The 14,941-nt window shown below is 45.4% G+C and overlaps 1 protein-coding gene across 2 annotated transcripts in view; it reads right to left on the reverse strand.

The window, feature by feature from the left end:
• Positions 1-6,638: 6,638 nt before the first annotated feature.
• The window catches only part of ern2 (endoplasmic reticulum to nucleus signaling 2), an 89,890-nt gene continuing 81,587 nt past the window's right edge, over positions 6,639-14,941 (reverse strand). For both annotated transcript variants that reach the window (XM_064958708.1, XM_064958700.1), the window contains exons 22-23: positions 10,427-10,494; positions 6,639-9,200 (exon numbers count right to left, since the gene is read on the reverse strand). In XM_064958708.1, the coding sequence (XP_064814780.1) occupies positions 9,018-9,200; positions 10,427-10,494 (251 nt within the window). In that variant the 3' untranslated portion in view covers positions 6,639-9,017. The remainder of the gene's footprint in view (positions 9,201-10,426; positions 10,495-14,941) is intronic.

A 14,941-nucleotide genomic window follows, 5' to 3' on the forward strand; every position in this document is an offset into this window, starting at 1 on the left:
CTGTGGTGCCAGTCCATATAACTGTTTAGAGGAGCCTCCTGTGGTGCCAGTCCATATAACTGTTTAGAGGAGCCTCCTGTGGTGCCAGTCCATATAACTGTTTAGAGGAGCCTCCTGTGGTGCCAGTCCATATAACTGTTTAGAGGAGCCTCCTGTGGTGCCAGTCCATATAACTGTTTAGAGGGGCCTCCTGTGGTGCCAGTCCATATAACTGTTTAGAGGGGCCTCCTGTGGTGCCAGTCCATATAACTGTTTAGAGGAGCCTCCTGTGGTGCCAGTCCATATAACTGTTTAGAGGAGCCTCCTGTGGTGCCAGTCCATATAACTGTTTAGAGGAGCCTCCTGTGGTGCCAGTCCATATAACTGTTTAGAGGAGCCTCCTGTGGTGCCAGTCCATATAACTGTTTAGAGGAGCCTCCTGTGGTGCCAGTCCATATAACTGTTTAGAGGGGCCTCCTGTGGTGCCAGTCTATATAACTGTTTAGAGGGGCCTCCTGTGGTGCCAGTCCATATAACTGTTTAGAGGAGCCTCCTGTGGTGCCAGTCCATATAACTGTTTAGAGGAGCCTCCTGTGGTGCCAGTCCATATAACTGTTTAGAGGAGCCTCCTGTGGTGCCAGTCCATATAACTGTTTAGAGGAGCCTCCTGTGGTGCCAGTCCATATAACTGTTTAGAGGGGCCTCCTGTGGTGCCAGTCTATATAACTGTTTAGAGGGGCCTCCTGTGGTGCCAGTCCATATAACTGTTTAGAGGGGCCTCCTGTGGTGCCAGTCCATATAACTGTTTAGAGGAGCCTCCTGTGGTGCCAGTCTATATAACTGTTTAGAGGAGCCTCCTGTGGTGCCAGTCTATATAACTGTTTAGATGAGCCTCCTGTGGTGCCAGTCTATATAACTGTTTAGAGGAGCATCCTGTGGTGCCAGTCCATATAACTGTTTAGAGGGGCCTCCTGTGGTGCCAGTCCATATAACCTTTTAGAGGAGCCTCCTGTGGTGCCAGTCCATATAACTGTTTAGAGGGGCCTCCTGTGGTGCCAGTCCATATAACTGTTTAGAGGAGCCTCCTATGGTGCCAGTCCATATAACTGTTTAGAGGGGCCTCCTGTGGTGCCAGTCCATATAACTGTTTAGAGGAGCCTCCTGTGGTGCCAGTCCATATAACTGTTTAGAGGAGCCTCCTGTGGTGCCAGTCCATATAACTGTTTAGAGGAGCCTCCTGTGGTGCCAGTCCATATAACTGTTTAGAGGAGCCTCCTGTGGTGCCAGTCCATATAACTGTTTAGAGGGGCCTCCTGTGGTGCCAGTCCATATAACTGTTTAGAGGGGCCTCCTGTGGTGCCAGTCCATATAACTGTTTAGAGGGGCCTCCTGTGGTGCCAGTCCATATAACTGTTTAGAGGAGCCTCCTGTGGTGCCAGTCCATATAACTGTTTAGAGGAGCCTCCTGTGGTGCCAGTCCATATAACTGTTTAGAGGAGCCTCCTGTGGTGCCAGTCCATATAACTGTTTAGAGGAGCCTCCTGTGGTGCCAGTCCATATAACTGTTTAGAGGAGCCTCCTGTGGTGCCAGTCCATATAACTGTTTAGAGGAGCCTCCTGTGGTGCCAGTCCATATAACTGTTTAGAGGAGCCTCCTGTGGTGCCAGTCCATATAACTGTTTAGAGGAGCCTCCTGTGGTGCCAGTCCATATAACTGTTTAGAGGAGCCTCCTGTGGTGCCAGTCCATATAACTGTTTAGAGGAGCCTCCTGTGGTGCCAGTCTATATAACTGTTTAGAGGAGCCTCCTGTGGTGCCAGTCCATATAACTGTTTAGAGGGGCCTCCTGTGGTGCCAGTCCATATAACTGTTTAGAGGAGCCTCCTGTGGTGCCAGTCCGAATAATGAAATAAAGGCAGATGATTCTATCGGTCTCTCCCGTATTTTCGAAAACGTATCAAAAATGTATATTCAAGAAATCTGTCATTTTGGGATCCTAAGCATGTGTTGGTAATAAAATAGCAGGGGCCTGCTTCCATCGGTTGCAAGTGGGATCTATGTCTGATCTTGAATAAATTTAGCCTTTGACCCTATTGACTATATTACATTGAACTGCAGCATGTCTTAGACTGTCACGTTCTGACCTTTATTTCCTTTGTTTTGTCATTATTTAGTATGGTCAGGGCGTGAGTTGGGGTGGGCAGTCTATGTTTGTTTTTCTATGTTTCGGCCTAGTATGGTTCTTAATCAGAGGCAGGTGTCGTTAGTTGTCTCTGATTGAGAATCATACTTAGGTAGCCTGGGTTTCACTGTGTGTTTGTGGGTGATTGTTTCCGTGTCTGTGCTTTTCACCACACGGTACTGTTTTCGGTTTTCTTTCGTTCCACATTTGTTGTTTTTATATCAATTTTCTTATTAAAAGAACCATGGACACTTACCACGCCGCATATTGGTCCTCCGATCCTTCTCGCCACTCTTCTTCAGATGAAGAGGTAAGCCCTTACATAGACACATATAGATGAAGAATGTATTCTCTGAAACTCTGTCAAGATTCGTCTGAATTGTTTCACCTTTATTCTCTTCCCGTTGGTTCTTCTGAGAGTTCAGGGAATCCAGATTGTGTGAGTTTAATAACGTATAGATCAAGTTTACGCCCAACCCTCTTCCTGGAGATCTACTGTCCTGTAGGTTCAGTCCAACCATCTTCCTGGAGATCTACTGTCCTGTAGGTTCAGTCCAACCCTCTTCCTGGAGATCTACTGTCCTGTGGGTTCAGTACAACCCTCTTCTGGAGATCTACTGTCCTGTGGGTTTTCAGTCCAACCCTCTTCCTGGAGATCTACTGTCCTGTGGGTTTTCAGACCAACCCTCTTCCTGGAGATCTACTGTCCTGTGGGTTTTCAGTCCAACCCTCTTCCTGGAGATCTACTGTCCTGTAGGTTTTCAGTCCAACCCTCTTCCTGGAGATCTACTGTCCTGTGGGTTCAGTACAACCCTCTTCTGGAGATCTACTGTCCTGTGGGTTTTCAGTCCAACCCTCTTCCTGGAGATCTACTGTCCTGTGGGTTTTCAGACCAACCCTCTTCCTGGAGATCTACTGTCCTGTGGGTTTTCAGCCCAACCCTCTTCCTGGAGATCTACTGTCCTGTGGGTTCAGTACAACCCTCTTCCTGGAGATCTACTGTCCTGTAGGTTTTCAGTCCAACCCTCTTCCTGGAGATCTACTGTCCTGTGGGTTTTCAGTCCAACCCTCTTCCTGGAGATCTACTGTCCTGTAGGTTTTCAGTCCAACCCTCTTCCTGGAGATCTACTGTCCTGTAGGTTCCTGGAGATTTTCACATCGGTTATGAAAGCATCAATTGACCTCTAAACCTCAATGCATTTGTTACCCAGCCCGTTGGATATCTCAGGGTTGGATTTACTCTGACGTGGCTGGTGTGCATTTCCCCGATTTTTCTCTCCATGTTCATCAAATGAGAAACAAAAAATTAGATTTTCAGCTTGTCGAGTTGAAAGGAGATCAAACTTTTGTCTGTCAAATGTTGTAAATGTCATAAATCTGAGGATGAAGAGTGAATCTGACATATTAGATAAGCCTTCATTGATTCCCAGACTGTTGTAGAGTTATTGTATCACGTCTGCTCTCTCTCATCAGGTTCAGATAGTTATTGTATCACGTCTGATCTCTCTCATCAGGTTCAGATAGTTATTGTATCATGTCTGGTCTCTCATCAGGTTCAGATAGTTATTGTATCACGTCTGGTCTCTCTCATCAGGTTCAGATAGTTATTGTATCACGTCTGGTCTCTCTCATCAGGTTCAGATAGTTATTGTATCACGTCTGCTCTCTCTCATCAGGTTCAGATAGTTATTGTATCACGTCTGAAGTTTTTTTCATTTTTTTTATTCATTTATTCAATTGTTATTGTAAATATTTATTTTTCAATCACTACAGGTGTGTCATTAATCCCGCAGTAGGGATTGTCTGTGGTTTATCTTATAGGGTTTAACCTACAGTGTCTTCTCAAAACATTAACACAATACCGGTCGGTTTAGTTCACTACGAGATGTTCAAACCGGTAGGTTTAGTTCACCACGAGACGTTCAAAACATTAATGTTGATAAAGAACACAATACCGGTCTCATTAGTTCACTACATTCATGTTGATAAAGAACACAATACCGGTCTCATTAGTTCATTACGAGATGTTCAAAACATTAATGTTGATAAAGAACACAATACCGGTCTCATTAGTTCACTACATTCATGTTGATAAAGAACACAATACTGGTCGGTTTAGTTCATTACGAGATGTTCAAAACATTAATGTTGATAAAGAACACAATACCGGTCTCATTAGTTCACTACATTCATGTTGATAAAGAACACAATACTGGTCTGTTTAGTTCATTACGAGATGTTCAAAACATTAATGTTGATAAAGAACACAATACCGGTCTCATTAGTTCACTACATTCATGTTGATAAAGAACACAATACTGGTCGGTTTAGTTCATTACGAGATGTTCAAAACATTAATGTTGATAAAGAACACAATACCGGTCGGTTTAGTTCATTACGAGATGTTCAAAACATTCATGTTGATAAAGAACACAATACCGGTCGGTTTAGTTCATTACGAGATGTTCAAAACATTAATGTTGATAAAGAACACAATACTGGTCGGTTTAGTTCATTACGAGATGTTCAAAACATTCATGTTGATAAAGAACACAATACCGGTCTCATTAGTTCACTACATTCATGTTGATAAAGAACACAATACCGGTCGGTTTCGTTCACCACAAGATGTTCAAAACATGTTTATTTATTTATTTTCAATTTATTATTCCAAAAACCCAAAGTATAAAAGTTTTCCCTCAAAAGATCTGTGAAGAAAACAACAGAGAGCAGTCTGGGATTAATCCATAAAGTATCACCTCATTCATAAATAAAGGAATATAGATCGTCAATGTGCTTTTACATTGGTACTGTATAAAACCACAACCGTATCAGTAACAACAAGGCTTCAACTTCAAATGATCCTACCGGTGTTTCCCCCCTATTCCCTTCATAGTGCAGACCCCTACTGTCCCCTTAGTGCAGACCCCTACTGTCCCCTTAGTGCAGACCCCTACTGTCCCCTTAGTGCACTAAATACAGTGCCTTGCGAAAGTATTCGGCCCCCTTGAACTTTGCAACCTTTTGCCACATTTCAGGCTTCAAACATAAAGATATAAAACTGTATTTTTTTTGTGAAGAATCAACAACAAGTGGGACACAATCATGAAGTGGAACGACATTTATTGGATATTTCAAACTTTTTTAACAAATCAAAACTGAAAAATTGGGCGTGCAAAATTATTCAGCCCCTTTACTTTCAGTGCAGCAAACTCTCTCCAGAAGTTCAGTGACGATCTCTGAATGATCCAATGTTGACCTAAATGACTAATGATAATAAATACAATCCACCTGTGTGTAATCAAGTCTCCGTATAAATGCACCTGCACTGTGATAGTCTCAGAGGTCCGTTAAAAGCGCAGAGAGCATCATGAAGAACAAGGAACACACCAGGCAGGTCCGAGATACTTTTGTGAAGAAGTTTAAAGCCGGATTTGGATACAAAAAGATTTCCCAAGCTTTAAACATCCCAAGGAGCACTGTGCAAGCGATAATATTGAAATGGAAGGAGTATCAGACCACTGCAAATATACCAAGACCTGGCCGTCCCTCTAAACTTTCAGCTCATACAAGGAGAAGACTGATCAGAGATCCAGCCAAGAGGCCCATGATCACTCTGGATGAACTGCAGAGATCTACAGCTGAGGTGGGAGACTCTGTCCATAGGACAACAATCAGTCGTAAATTGCACAAATCTGGCCTTTATGGAAGAGTGGCAAGAAGAAAGCCATTTCTTAAAGATATCCATAAAAAGTGTCGTTTAAAGTCTGCCACAAGCCACCTGGGAGACACACCAAACATGTGGAAGAAGGTGCTCTGATCAGATGAAACCAAAATTGAACTTTTTGGCAACAATGCAAAAAGTTATGTTTGGCGTAAAAGCAACACAGCTAATCACCCTGAAAACACCATACCCACTGTCAAACATGGTGGTGGCAGCATCATGTTTTGGGCCTGCTTTTCTTCAGCAGGGACAGGGAAGATGGTTAAAATTGATGGGAAGATGGATGGAGCCAAATACAGGACCATTCTGGAAGAAAACCTGATGGAGTCTGCAAAAGACCTGAGACTGGGACGGAGATTTGTCTTCCAACAAGACAATGATCCAAAACATAAAGCAAAATCTACAATGGAATGGTTCAAAAATAAACATATCCAGGTGTTAGAATGGCCAAGTCAAAGTCCAGACCTGAATCCAATCGAGAATCTGTGGAAAGAACTGAAAACTGCTGTTCACAAATGCTCTCCATCCAACCTCACTGAGCTCGAGCTGTTTTGCAAGGAGGAATGGGAAAAAATTTCAGTCTCTCGATGTGCAAAACTGATAGAGACATACCCCAAGCGACTTACAGCTGTAATCGCAGCAAAAGGTGGCGCTACAAAGTATTAACTTAAGGGGGCTGAATAATTTTGCACGCCCAATTTTTCAGTTTTTGATTTGTTAAAAAAGTTTGAAATATCCAATAAATGTCGTTCCACTTCATGATTGTGTCCCACTTGTTGTTGATTCTTCACAAAAAAATACATTTTTATATCTTTATGTTTGAAGCCTGAAATGTGGCAAAAGGTCGCAAAGTTCAAGGGGGCCGAATACTTTCGCAAGGCACTGTAGAGATTAGGGCTTCAGATTTGACCCCTCGTTCCTCTGAATGCACTACATAGAGAATAGGGCTTCAGATTTAACCCCTCGTTCCTCTGAATGCACTACATAGAGAAGAGGGCTTCAGATTTAACCCCTACTTTCCCCTTAGTGCACTACATAGAGAATAGGGCTTCAGATTTAACCCCTACTTTCCCCTTAGTGCACTACATAGAGAAGAGGGCTTCAGATTTGACCCCTCGTTCCTCTGAATGCACTACATAGAGAATAGGGCTTCATATTTGACCCCTACTATCCCCTTAGTGCACTACATAGAGAATAGGGCTTCAGATTTAACCCCTAATTTCCCCTTAGTGCACTACATAGAGAATAGGGCTTCAGATTTGAACTTTACTTTCCTCTTAGTGCACTACATAGAGAATAGGGCTTCAGATTTGACCCCTACTTTCCCCTTAGTGCACTACATAGAGAATAGGGCTTCAGATTTGACCCCTCGTTCCACTGAGTGCACTACATAGAGAATAGGGCTTCAGATTTAACCCCTACTATCCCCTTAGTGCACTACATAGAGAATAGGGCTTCAGATTTGACCCCTACTTTCCCCGTAGTGCACTACATAGAGAATAGGGCTTCAGATTTAACCCCTACTTTCCCCTTAGTGCACTACATAGAGAATAGGGCTTCAGATTTAACCCCTACTTTCTCCTTAGTGCACTACATAGAGAATAGGGCTTCAGATTTGACCCCTCGTTCCTCTTAGTGCACTACATAGAGAATAGGGCTTCAGATTTAACCCCTACTTTCCCCTTAGTGCACTACATAGAGAATAGGGCTTCAGATTTAACCCCTACTTTCTCCTTAGTGCACTACATAGAGAAGAGGGCTTCAGATTTGACCCTTCATTCCTCTGAATGCACTACATAGAGAATAGGGCTTCAGATTTAACCCCTACTTTCCCCTTAGTGCACTACATAGAGAATAGGGCTTCAGATTTAACCCCTACTTTCCCCTTAGTGCACTACATAGAGAATAGGGCTTCAGATTTGACCCCTCGTTCCACTTAGTGCACTACATCGAGTTAGGGCTTCAGATTTGACCCCTACTTTCCCCGTAGTGCACTACATAGAGAATAGGGCTTCAGATTTGACCCCTCGTTCCACTTAGTGCACTACATCGAGTTAGGGCTTCAGATTTGACCCCTACTTTCCCCTTAGTGCACTACATAGAGAATAGGGCTTCAGATTTGACCCCTCGTTCCCCTTAGTGCACTTAGTGCACATAGAGAACCAAAACATTCCATCGTCAGTTAGTAAAACTATCCTATCAGAGCAGTGTATTAAAACTATCCTATCAGAGCAGTGTATTAAAACTATCCTATCAGAGCAGTGTATTTAAACTATCCTATCAGAGCAGTGTATTTAAACTATCCTATCAGAACAGTGTATTAAAACTATCCTATCAGAGCAGTGTATTAAAACTATCCTATCAGAGCAGTGTATTTAAACTATCCTATCAGAGCAGTGTATAAAACTATCCTATCAGAACAGTGTATAAAACTATCCTATCAGAACAGTGTATAAAACTACCCTATCAGAGCAGTGTATTAAACTATCCTATCAGAGCAGTGTATTAAACTATAGCGTATCAGGCTATCCTATCAGAGCAGAAAATAACGTGCTTCACAGACACGAACGTCAGAGCAGGTGAAAGTTAAAATCAGTTCATCTTGTAAGTTACGAGTAAAACATTTACAGCATTTAAAAAGCTTTTGTCTTGGAGTGTACCAGTCTGCCTCTGAATATTCATGAGGTAGTCATTCAACAGTCCGTCTCTGAATATTCATGAGGTAGTCATTCAACAGTCCGTCTCTGAATATTCATGAGGCAGTCATTCAACAGTCCGTCTCTGAATATTCATGAGGCAGTCATTCAACAGTCCGTCTCTGAATATTCATGAGGCAGTCATTCAACAGTCCGTCTCTGAATATTCATGAGGCAGTCATTCAACAGTCCGTCTCTGAATATTCATGAGGCAGTCATTCAACAGTCCGTCTCTGAATATTCATGAGGCAGTCATTCCGGCTCTACCACAGGAAGTGAATTTACACTTTGAAATTGGAGTCATTTAGCAGACGCTCTTATCCAGAGCAACTTACAGGAGCCAGTGTGGTTAGGTGCCTTGCTCAAGGGCACATTAGCAGATTTTCACTTTAGTCGGCTGGGGGATTTGAACCAGCGACCTTTCCTGTGTGTGTGTGTTATTTAACAGTGGGGGGCAGGTAGTAGGGTTGGAAAAGTCTCTCGTGTGAACAGCTGCTGAGCGCGGTGTGTGTGTGTAGCAGTAACCGCGGGAACCGGGAGGTGAAGTAACTAACGAAGCCTTCAGGCACCTCCCCTAACGTCTCCTGGACCTCCGCTGGCAACTCGTGGTAGTGGTGCTTCTACAGACACGGAAACACACAAAGAGAATAGGAGAGGGAGAGAGGGAGAGAGAGAACGAGGGGGAGGGAGGGAGGGAGGGGGAGAGGGAGAGGGGGAGGGAGGGAGGGGGAGAGGGAGAGGGGGGGAGGGAGGGAGGGGGGGAGGGAGGGAGGGGGAGGGGGGGGGAGAGGGGGAGGGGAGAGAGGGAGAGGGGGAGGGAGAGAGAGAAGACAGGGAAAGAGGGAGAGAGAGAGAGAAAGGGGAGAGAGAGAAGAAGACAGGGAGAGGGAGAGGGAGAGAAAGGGGGAGGGAGAGAGAGGGAGAGAAAGGGGGAGGGAGAGAGAGGGGGAGGGGAGGGAGAGAAGACAGGGAGAGAGGGAGAGGGGGAGGGAGAGAAGAAGACAGGGAGAGGGAGAGGGAGAGAAAGGGGGAGGGAGAGAGAGAGAGAGGGAGAGAAAGGGGGAGGGAGAGAGAGGGGGAGGGGAGGGGAGGGAGAGAAGACAGGGAGAGAGGGGGAGGGAGAGAAAGGGGGAGGGAGAGAAAGGGGGAGGGAGAGAAGAAGACAGGGAGAGAGAGAGAGAGGGAGAGGGAGAGAGAGAGAGAAAGGGGGAGGGAGAGAACGGGGGAGGGAGAGAAGACAGGGAGAGAGGGAGAGAGAGGGGGAGGGATAGAAGAAGACAGGGAGAGAGGGAGAGAAGAAGACAGGGAGAGGGGGAGAGAGAGGGGGAGGGATAGAAGAAGACAGGGAGAGAGGGAGAGAAGAAGACAGGGAGAGAGGGAGAGAGAGGGGGAGGGATAGAAGAAGACAGGGAGAGAGGGAGAGAAGAAGACAGGGAGAGAAAGGGGGAGGGAGAGAAGAAGACAGGGAGAGAGGGAGAGAAGAAGACAGGGAGAGAGGGAGAGAAAGGGGGAGGGAGAGAAGAAGACAGGGAGAGGGGGAGGGAGAGAGAGACAGGAAGAGAGAGAGAGAGAGACAGGAAGAGAGAGAGGGAGAGACAGGAAGAGAGAGAGGGGGAGACAGGAAGAGAGAGAGAGACAGGAAGAGAGAGGGAGAGAAAGTATTCTTAATGTTTTATCTACTCAGTGTATACTAGAATATACTATATATAACAGTATATATGTTTTGTATCTACTCAGTGTATACTAGAATATACTATATATAACAGTATATAGGTTTGTATACTCAGTGTATACTATATATAACAGTGTATATGTTTTGTATAGCATGTATATATAACAGAGATACCTTATTTCTCATTGCTCGGAGCAGGTCTCTGACTGAGTTCCCTTTATACGTCCTGAACCTCCTCAGGTCTGGAGAGAAAACACAGAGAGATGAGTGTTACCTGTCTGGTGTGTTACCTGTCTGGTGTGTTACCTGTCTGGTCTGTCTGGTGTGTTACCTGTCTGATGTGTTACCTGTCTGATGTGTTACCTGTCTGATGTGTTACCTGTCTGGTGTGTTACCTGTCTGGTGTGTTACCTGTCTGGTCTGTCTGGTGTGTTACCTGCCTGGTGTGTTACCTGTCTGGTGTGTTACCTGTCTGAAGTGTTACCTGTCTGAAGTGTTACCTGTCTGAAGTGTTACCTGTCTGAATTGTCACCTGTATGGTGTGTTACCTGTCTGGTGTGTGTTACCTGTCTGAATTGTTACCTGTCTGGTGTGTTACCTGTCTGGTCTGTCTGTTGTATTACCTGTATGGTGTGTTACCTGTCTGGTGTGTTACCTGTCTGGTGTGTTACCTGTCTGATGTGTTACCTGTCTGGTGTGTTACCTGTCTGGTGTGTTACCTGTTCGAAGTGTTACCTATCTGAAGTGTTACCTGTCTGGTGTGTTACCTGTCTGAAGTGTTACCTGTCTGATGTGTTACCTGTCTGATGTGTTACCTGTCTGATGTGTTACCTGTCTGAAGTGTTACCTGTCTGGTGTGTTACCTGTCTGAAGTGTTACCTGTCTGGTGTGTCTGGTGTGTTACCTATCTGAAGTGTTACCTGTCTGGTGTGTTACCTGTCTGATGTGTTACCTGTCTGATGTGTTACCTGTCTGGTGTGTTACCTGTCTGAAGTGTTACCTGTCTGAAGTGTTACCTGTCTGGTGTGTCTGGTGTGTTACCTGTCTGGTGTGTTACCTGTCTGATGTATTACCTGTCTGATGTATTACCTGTCTGAAGTGTTACCTGTCTGATGTGTTACCTGTCTGATGTGTTACCTGTCTGATGTGTTACCTGTCTGAAGTGTTACCTGTCTGGTGTGTTACCTGTCTGAAGTGTTACCTGTCTGGTGTGTCTGGTGTGTTACCTATCTGAAGTGTTACCTGTCTGGTGTGTTACCTGTCTGATGTGTTACCTGTCTGATGTGTTACCTGTCTGGTGTGTTACCTGTCTGAAGTGTTACCTGTCTGGTGTGTCTGGTGTGTTACCTGTCTGGTGTGTTACCTGTCTGATGTATTACCTGTCTGATGTATTACCTGTCTGAAGTGTTACCTGTCTGAAGTGTTACCTGTCTGGTGTGTCCGGTGTGTTACCTGTCTGAAGTGTTACCTGTCTGGTGTGTCTGGTGTGTTACCTGTCTGGTCTGTCTGGTGTGTTACCTGTCTGGTGTGTTACCTGTCTGGTGTGTTACCTGTCTGGTGTGTTACCTGTCTGAAGTGTTACCTGTCTGAAGTGTTACCTGTCTGGTTTGTTACCTGTCTGAAGTGTTACCTGTCTGAAGTGTTACCTGTCTGAAGTGTTACCTGTCTGGTGTGTCTGGTGTGTTACCTGTCTGAAGTGTTACCTGTCTGGTGTGTCTGGTGTGTTACCTGTCTGAAGTGTTACCTGTCTGGTGTGTTACCTGTCTGGTGTGTTACCTGTCTGAAGTGTTACCTGTCTGGTGTGTCTGGTGTGTTACCTGTCTGGTGTGTTACCTGTCTGATGTATTACCTGTCTGATGTATTACCTGTCTGAAGTGTTACCTGTCTGGTGTGTCCGGTGTGTTACCTGTCTGAAGTGTTACCTGTCTGGTGTGTCTGGTGTGTTACCTGTCTGGTCTGTCTGGTGTGTTACCTGTCTGGTGTGTTACCTGTCTGGTGTGTTACCTGTCTGGTGTGTTACCTGTCTGGTGTGTTACCTGTCTGGTGTGTTACCTGTCTGGTTTGTTACCTGTCTGGTGTGTTACCTGTCTGGTGTGTTACCTGTCTGGTGTGTTACCTGTCTGAAGTGTTACCTGTCTGGTGTGTTACCTGTCTGACGTGTTACCTGTCTGACGTGTTACCTGTCTGAAGTGTTACCTGTCTGACGTGTTACCTGTCTGACGTGTTACCTGTCTGACGTGTTACCTGTCTGGTGTGTTACCTGTCTAGTGTGTTACCTGTCTGGTGTGTTACCTGTCTGGTGTGTTACCTGTCTGGTCTGTCTGTTGTGTTACCTGTATGGTGTGTTACCTGTCTGGTCTGTCTGGTGTGTTACCTGTCTGGTGTGTTACCTGTCTGGTCTGTCTGGTCTGTATGGTGTGTTACCTGTCTGAAGTGTTACCTGTCTGGTGTGTTACCTGTCTGAAGTGTTACCTGTCTGGTGTGTTACCTGTCTGAAGTGTTACCTGTCAGGTGTGGTACCTGTCTGGTGTGTTACCAGTCAGGTGTGTTACCTGTCTGGTGTGTCAGGTGCGTTACCTGTCTGGTGTGTTAACTGTCTGGTGTGTTATCTGTCTGAAGTGTTACCGGTCTGAAGTGTTACCGGTCTGAAGTGTTACCTGTCTGAAGTGTTACCTGTCTGAAGTGTTACCTGTCAGGTGTGTTACCTGTCTGGCGTGTCTGGCGTGTTACCTGTCAGGTGTGTTACCTGTCTGGAGTGTCAGGTGTGTTACCTGTCTGTGTGTTACCTGTCTGGTGTGTTACCTGTCTGATGTGCTACCTGTCTGTTGTGTTATCTGTCTGTTGTGTTACCTGTCTGGTGTGTTACCTGTCTGGTCTGTCTGGTGTGTTACCTGTCTGATGTGTTACCTGTCTGGTGTGTTACCTGTCTGGTGTGTTACCTGTCTGGTGTGTTACCTGTCTGAAGTGTTACCTGTCTGAAGTGTTACCTGTCTGAAGTGTTACCTGTCTGAAGTGTTACCTGTCTGAAGTGTTACCTGTCTGAATTGTCACCTGTATGGTGTGTTACCTGTCTGGTGTGTGTTACCTGTCTGAATTGTTACCTGTCTGGTGTGTTACCTGTCTGGTCTGTCTGTTGTATTACCTGTATGGTGTGTTACCTGTCTGGTGTGTTACCTGTCTGGTGTGTTACCTGTCTGGTGTGTTACCTGTCTGGTGTGTTACCTGTCTGGTGTGTTACCTGTCTGGTGTGTTACCTGTCTGAAGTGTTACCTGTCTGAAGTGTTACCTGTCTGGTGTGTCTGGTGTGTTACCTGTCTGAAGTGTTACCTGTCTGATGTGTTACCTGTCTGGTGTGTTACCTGTCTGGTGTGTTACCTGTCTGAAGTGTTACCTGTCTGGTGTGTTACCTGTCTGAAGTGTTACCTGTCTGGTGTGTCTGGTGTGTTACCTGTCTGAAGTGTTACCTGTCTGGTGTGTTACCTGTCTGATGTGTTACCTGTCTGGTGTGTTACCTGTCTGGTCTGTCTGTTGTATTACCTGTATGGTGTGTTACCTGTCTGGTGTGTTACCTGTCTGGTGTGTTACCTGTCTGGTGTGTTACCTGTCTGAAGTGTTACCTGTCTGAAGTGTTACCTGTCTGAAGTGTTACCTGTCTGAAGTGTTACCTGTCTGGTGTGTCTGGTGTGTTACCTGTCTGAAGTGTTACCTGTCTGATGTGTTACCTGTCTGGTGTGTTACCTGTCTGAAGTGTTACCTGTCTGGTGTGTTACCTGTCTGAAGTGTTACCTGTCTGGTGTGTCTGGTGTGTTACCTGTCTGAAGTGTTACCTGTCTGGTGTGTTACCTGTCTGATGTGTTACCTGTCTGGTGTGTTACCTGTCTGGTGTGTTACCTGTCTGAAGTGTTACCTGTCTGGTGTGTCTGGTGTGTTACCTGTCTGGTGTGTTACCTGTCTGATGTATTACCTGTCTGATGTATTACCTGTCTGAAGTGTTACCTGTCTGAAGTGTTACCTGTCTGGTGTGTCCGGTGTGTTACCTGTCTGAAGTGTCTGGTGTGTTACCTGTCTGGTGTGTTACCTGTCTGGTGTGTTACCTGTCTGAAGTGTTACCTGTCTGAAGTGTTACCTGTCTGGTTTGTTACCTGTCTGAAGTGTTACCTGTCTGAAGTGTTACCTGTCTGAAGTGTTACCTGTCTGAAGTGTTACCTGTCTGGTGTGTTACCTGTCTGAAGTGTTACCTGTCTGGTGTGTCTGGTGTGTTACCTGTCTGAAGTGTTACCTGTCTGAAGTGTTACCTGTCTGGTGTGTTACCTGTCTGAAGTGTTACCTGTCTGGTGTGTTACCTGTCTGAAGTGTTACCTGTCTGGTGTGTCTGGTGTGTTACCTGTCTGAAGTGTTACCTGTCTGGTGTGTTACCTGTCTGGTGTGTTACCTGTCTGGTGTGTTACCTGTCTGAAGTGTTACCTGTCTGAAGTGTTACCTGTCTGGTGTGTCTGGTGTGTTACCTGTCTGGTGTGTTACCTGTCTGATGTATTACCTGTCTGATGTATTACCTGTCTGAAGTGTTACCTGTCTGGTGTGTCCGGTGTGTTACCTGTCTGAAGTGTTACCTGTCTGGTCTGTCTGGTGTGTTACCTGTCTGGTGTGTTACCTGTCTGGTGTATTACCTGTCTGGTGTGTTACCTGTCT

This window comes from Oncorhynchus masou, chromosome 5 (assembly GCF_036934945.1).
Source record: "Oncorhynchus masou masou isolate Uvic2021 chromosome 5, UVic_Omas_1.1, whole genome shotgun sequence".
Taxonomy (NCBI): Eukaryota; Metazoa; Chordata; class Actinopteri; order Salmoniformes; family Salmonidae; genus Oncorhynchus; species Oncorhynchus masou.